Source organism: Carlito syrichta, unplaced genomic scaffold, assembly GCF_000164805.1.
Source record: "Carlito syrichta isolate Samal-C Ts95f unplaced genomic scaffold, Tarsius_syrichta-2.0.1 Scaffold170657, whole genome shotgun sequence".
Classification (NCBI taxonomy): domain Eukaryota; kingdom Metazoa; phylum Chordata; class Mammalia; order Primates; family Tarsiidae; genus Carlito; species Carlito syrichta.
In genome coordinates, this window is record NW_007114753.1 from 7388 (window position 1) to 13662 (window position 6275).

A 6275-nucleotide genomic window follows, 5' to 3' on the forward strand; every position below is an offset into this window, starting at 1 on the left:
GGCCACCACAGCCTCGACTTGCTGGGCTCAGGCTCTCCTTCCGCCTCAGCCTTCCAAGTAGCTGGAACTACAGGCACACGCCACCATGCCCAGCTTATTTTTTGACTTGTTGTAGAGACGAGGTCTCACCACATTGCCCAGGCTGGTCTCGAACCCCTGAGCTCAGGCAGTCCTCTCGCCTCCGCCTCCCAGAGGGCTGGGATGACAGGCCTGAGCCACAGTGTCTGGCCGATGATTCTAATTGTAACTTCCACTAAGAGCACAAGCTCCTCAGAGGCATGGACCAGCGCCCCCAGCGTTTCCACCTCCACTCTCCCCTGTCGAGACAGAACCCCACACCCCACGGTGGCCTCAGTTCCCCACCGGGCTCCTCCCCACATCTCCCCTCCTTCCAGCCCTGCCTGGTGGCACGTTTGGATCTCATGTGCTGAGGGGAACCCGTTTTCCCTGCCCACTTCCCCTGCTGGGCCCCGGGCTCCTGGCCCTCCCCATCCAGGCAGAGCAGACTCTGGCTTTGCACTCAGATCCGCTTCCTTGTCTCTGCCTGGCCTTCTTAGCCTGGCTAGTTAGACCCCCCTCCCTCAGCGGAGGAGGGCTTCTCGCTGCCCCTTCCTTTCCCTGGCCCGGCTGTCGACTCCTCGAATTCCCGCTCACCTCTCCTGGTGTACCTGGATGCCGTGTGTCCCAGGGAGCTGTCTGTCCCCAGCCCTCCCTCTCCATCCTCTGGGTCACCTGCCCGGGGTCCCTCCTGTCCCACCTCTCATTCTGGGAGAGCTTTGGGGGGCAGAAAGAGAATCTGAGTGAGCCAGGTGAGCCAATCCGTACCCGCCTGTTTCAGCTGAGATCTGGGGCAGGCTGCTGCGCTCCTGGGGCCGAACGGAAGGCTGTGTCTGCAGAATGGGCCTGGTCCAGTGCTCCTGCTGCCCGGCAGTTGTGAGCGCCCAGGGAGGTGGTGGGTACCAGGGGCTGCCCTTCCTGGGGCATCCCACTCTCGTGACACCCTTACGTTCTGGTGACGAGCCCCACCAAGGCCGCGGGTGCCAGAAGACCAGAGCCCGGAGCTGCGTACTCGAGTCCAGCGTGTAGCAAGGGAGCAGATGCCTGACGAACTGGCTGTGACCTTTCCTGGGCTCCTTTCGTGTGCCAACCCCAAGGCTATCTTCATAGGCCAGCTGCTGTGACCCCACAGAATGTGTCCTCTTCGCTAGGCCTTTCTTTTCTCCTCCGGTTGATTCCTTGGCTGCTGGCTTAGACTTGGTGGGACCAGCGGAGGATGCCAGGGCCACTCCAGACTGGGGCTGTCCCGTGGTCCCTTCCTGCAGCCAGCAACATACCTGCCCCTCCCCCCTCCTTAAGTCTCTCTCTGGTGACACAAGAGGAATGTGGCCCAGCAGGGGACGTGCACACTGGTTGTTTCGGAGGAGATCCAGAGGGCGAAGTGGGGAGCCAGAGGCCACCGAAACAAAAGGGCTGGAGACACCCCGAGGCGGCAGGGCCTTCCTTGGAAACAGCTGTGCTGCTCGTTTCCCTCCTGCTGTTCTCGCCAGCCCGGGGGAAGGAAGCCTTGGGTGGGGGAAGGGCCACGGCAGGGCCCAGCTCGGAGGCGGGATGGAGGCCTGACTGGTCTCTTGAACTCTTCTGTCCCATCTGTCCAGTTCACTGTGGGCCAGGGTCCCAGTGGGAAGGCCATTCCCGGCCTCCAGCCATCTGCATCTCTGGTCTAAGCTGAGAGACCCCAGAGCGGGGGTTGGGATTCCTCGATGTGTTGGGACCCTGAAGTTGTATTATTTTGGTGCAAGATTGGACGTGGAGGTGGGGAGGAAAAAGATACTTCCTTGAATACCCATAGTCTCCCCTCCTAGAGCAAAGTCCTATTCCTTCCTCTCTGGAAGTGTGCCTTTAGAACTTGCAGAATCCCCTGGACTGCCACTGGAATGCTATGCCCTTGCAGACCCGCCTTTGTGGCCAGAGGAACCTAGCCTCCTTCCCCCCCGGGTGAGTCAGTGGCTCCCTTTTGCAGCCCCTGCTTTCTGCCAAGTGCACAACTGGACCAGGGCGGCGGGCCGGCATCAAACAGATTGCTGGCCTGTGCACTCAGCTGTCCTGCGGTCACCTGCTCACCTGGGCTTCTGATGAGGGACAGTGACCAAGCCACTGTTGTGTTTTTCCCACAGGTGCTTCAAGAGGAGTGATCCTGTTAATCCATATCACGTAGGTTCTGGCTATGTCTTTGCACCAGCCGCCAGTGCCAATGACAGTGAGATATCCAGTGACGCGCTGACTGATGACTCCATGTCCATGACGGATAGCAGTGTGTGAGTATCCTTGCCTCCCTTCCATGTGTGTGTGACTGGGAGCGCGGATCACTTGGGCACCTGGGCAGAATCGTCTGTCCCACTGTGTGTGTATGGACATTTGTTGGGTGGGAAGGGCGTAGGTGCGGTCTGGTGCTCGTTGGAAGGCGTCCTGGTTTCTGGGTAGGGTCAAGCTCAGATAGACCCATGAAAGGAAAGTCAGGATGATACCTTAACAGAAGAAAACTAAAGTATAGTAGATGATTAAGGTGGATATTCATAGGTTTCTTGAGTTCTCCCTGTCTGGAAACCCAAGAATCCTGTCTGCAGAACCAGCAGGTAGGAGACAGAGGGACGTTAGAAGGGCCTGTTTTTGGGGTGTTCATTGTCTTGAGAAGGAAAAGGGCATCGAAGCAGGGATCAGACAGCCAGAAATCTCTAAGGGCACTGGTGTGTGACGTCCACCCGTTGCTCTGTTCACATAGACATCGTTCCGTTCACTACACGTGGGTGGAATGCCTGCTCTGGGCCGGCTGCTGGGCACTCTAGGTATGGGCTCTCTTCAAAGTGGTTTCTGAGTTTGGATCGTCTGCAGAAGGATGTCTTTGTTTTTCAAAGTGGTCCAAGTCAGCAGGGTGGTCTGATGAGGCCAGCAGGCCATGGGCAGGATCATACTCTGAGTTTCAGGTCCTTTGAAGTCAAGTCGTGGTGGCAATCTCTGAGGACGAAGAGCGAGTCTCCGTGAGTTGCTGGTGGGATGTGGAGGGGTCACCGGATCGCCCCAGGTCTTGCCAGCCTTTGACCTCCTGGGTCAGGAAACCCAGGGTGAAACCTGGGCATGGCTGAAATTCCCCAAAGGCTTCTCAGCCAGTACTCAGTTGAGATTCACTGTTCCAGAAATGGCCTCTGAAGGCTTTTCAGCAAATGTTTTGGAGTCAGAATTTAGCCTGCAAAGGGAATAGTTTTGAAAGACAAACCCATTGAGCTGTGTAAGCTCTGGCACACTTCTCTAGAGTTTGTTCCTGTAACTCCCTAAAACTGGACCGTCTATTCTTTCAGTTGGCTTGAAACTATTTGGTTTCTACTGGCCAATGTCTTGTTGCTTGACATGTGGCATGGGACCAATTGGAAGGAAAGCCAAAGAGGTGAGTTTGGGACTCGGCTATTGATTTTCCTGGTGGCTGTTACTGTGTTACCTCAAATTCCCTTGTTAGTAGAGGGGGAGAGATCCCTAAGGGGAAGGGTTGCATTTTAATAAAAGAATAGCATTTTGGCATTCGCGAAAACAGAAAACTGCACATCTTTCATCTGATGTGGAGAACACGAGGCTTTATAGAAGTGGGTTTTCCACCTTGACTGGGGTGTTCATACTTGAGACAAATTAGTCTTTGATGGACTTATTTCTTAGAATATGTTTTGTTGTCTTTATTGAACAGCATTAGACAAAACATTCTTCATTTTTTGAATATCTACTTTCACACCATGTTGCAGCATTCTCTCATGGACCGTGAGGCTGTATAGGGTTGTCTGTCCCTGTACATGCTGGTGCCCTGCCCTGCCTCCCACATCCCCTCCCCGACCCCCCAGCCTGCTTTTAGAATACCTGTTCCCTTTTTGTATTTTTTGAGTCATAATGTCACTCTGTTGCCCAGGCTGGAGTGCAGTGACGCACTCACAGCCGCCGCAGCCTCGGCCTGCTGGCCTCCAGCGATCCTTCCACCTCAGCCTTCCAAGTAGCTGCATCCACAGGTGCGTGCCACCACGCCCAGCTAATCTTTTGATTTTTTTGTAGAGACAAGGTCTCACCAAGTTACCCAGGCTAGTCTCGAACCTGTGGGCTCAGGCAATCCTCTCACCTTTGCCTCCCAAGACGCTGGAGTGACAGGTGTTAGTCACTGCACCTGGCTCAGCTGTTCTCGGTTCTCTTTGTCTTCCTGCTGTCGTGTTTTGCTGTCCATCTGCTTGCTTCTAGCAAGCATTACTCTTTCAACATTTATTAATTTGTGGATTGTGTGGGAGTCTTCGTGTTACATGTAAAATAAGAATAAGCTGGAATTGAATGAAGGCTTTGAGTGAATCTCCTAAGTCAAATGTAGTTTTTGTAAGATTGTAAGGCTTCTGTTTAGTTTTTTAGGGACTATTTTTGGCTGGCTTCCTGCTCCTTGGCTGTATTTCAGTCCCCATCATTGAGGTGTTGTTCTGGGTTCATGATGAGATAACTTGGGTGTAGTACCATACTTGTTTTTGTTTGGCCCTCACAAGACCAGAAAGGTTGGCAGATTCTTGTGATTTTACAGATGAGGATGTACCCGGGTGCCGTGACTCATGCCTGTAATCCCATCACTTTGGGAGGTGGATGCAAGAGGATTGCCTGAGTCCAGGAGTTCGAGACCAGCTTAGGCAACTTGCCTCTACAATAAATAAAAAAATTTAGCCAGGCGTGATCGCATACACCTGTGGTTCCAGCTACTTGGAGGACCGAGGCAGAAGGATCCCCTGAGCCCAGCAGGCCAAGGCTGCGGTGGCCGTGAGCGTGCCACTGCACTCCAGCCTAAGTGTCAGAGACTCTTAACTAAAAATAAATGCATAAAAGTCCAGATGAGGAAGTGAGGCCTAGTGTTTCCACAGCCCTGCATGTTGGGCCTGGAGACAGATCTGAGATCCGTCCAGACACAGGCCCCTGCCCTTTGCCTGCTAGGCTCCTCCCCCAGGCATGCACATTCTCAGCCTGAGATGTGTTAACAGGACCCGTTGGTCACGGACCTTTGAGCCACTTTGGGTTTCCTTTATTTTCACTTGGAGTGATCAGATTGCTGGCTTTCACTGGTTGGGGGAGAGGCAGAAGGCGCAAGTTCTCCATTCTCCCCTGCAGCCCTCCCACTTGCTCCTTTTAGCCCTTTCCCAGAAGAAACACTGTCTCCATGCTATTTGGAAGTAACCCTAGAGCGCTCACCCTTCCTCCTCTAGCTGGAGTTGAAGCTCGGGAAAGACCCTTTCAGGGATCAGAACGGCTCCTTTGGCCGTCGCCTAGTCTCGGTGGTAAGGGCTGGCATGTAGGCCAGTGAAGTCCACTTGGATGCAGGGACAGAAAAGGGCAGATCCTTCACTCAGCTGCTCCATCTCTGGGGACGGTAGATGCCCTTGGGCCGCTGGGGGCTGCAGAACCGCCAGGTGTTAGGAGCCCGTCCTTGATGCCTTGGATGGGAGAGGAAATCCGGAAGCCAGGCGGAAGCACCTGCGAGGCGGGGACCCGTGGGTTTGCGGGCTTGGCTCTGCTCTTCCTGTGGGACTGGGTGGCCCTGAGCCCCCTCCCGACTGAGTGGGTGGGCTGTCGGCTTGGCTGCCGCGGTTGTGCCCACCTGGGTGTTTACACTCACTGGGAGTGCGTTTGGCCTCTGGGCAGGATCGCCCTCACGTGAGAGCTGTCTCATGCTGCCTGTGGCAGGGCACAAAAGGGTCTCCAGAGCTGAGAGCCTGTTGGACGGGGCTTGTTTGCACTTCGAGGCTCCTGTGGGTCTCAAGCTGTCTGGGGGCACCAGGCCCGGGGCCCCTGGGGCCCTCCCCACGCTCCTGCCCAAAGGACTTGGCTGTGCGAAGTGTTCCCTGGCCGGCTGGCCCGGGTCTGTGTGATCCTGCCCAGAGTCGAGCGGTCACCCAGAATTCCCAGGGCCAGGATTAGACCCCCTCTTCAGAGCTCTGCCAGCTGCGGGCCTCGCGCAGATGAGAGCGCAGGGCGAGAAATAAAGTGTGTGGGGGATGAAAAGCTGGACTGAATCGCTTTCAGCCCATTGTTCATCCAGGGAAGCTTAGAGGGGATAAGAGGGTAGCAGGCCCCTTTGAAATTTCCTTGAACAAGTGAATAGGAGCGCCCCATAACGCATGAAAAGAGCCCTGGCTGTTTCCCTCGTCACAATGGCGAGTGCAGGCTGTGAGGGGCTGGGGGGGTGCTGGCTGCCCTGCTGGGAGCTGGGGAGGGGGCAG

General features: G+C 55.3%; 1 protein-coding gene across 1 annotated transcript in view; it reads left to right on the forward strand.

Annotated features, from left to right (window-relative positions):
* AXIN2 (axin 2) overlaps positions 1–6275 on the forward strand; it is a 29791-nt gene that overhangs the window by 7187 nt on the left and 16329 nt on the right. Inside the window, exon 2 of the mRNA XM_021709293.1 lies at positions 2175–2315. Coding sequence (XP_021564968.1) covers positions 2175–2315 — 141 coding nt within the window. The remainder of the gene's footprint in view (positions 1–2174; positions 2316–6275) is intronic.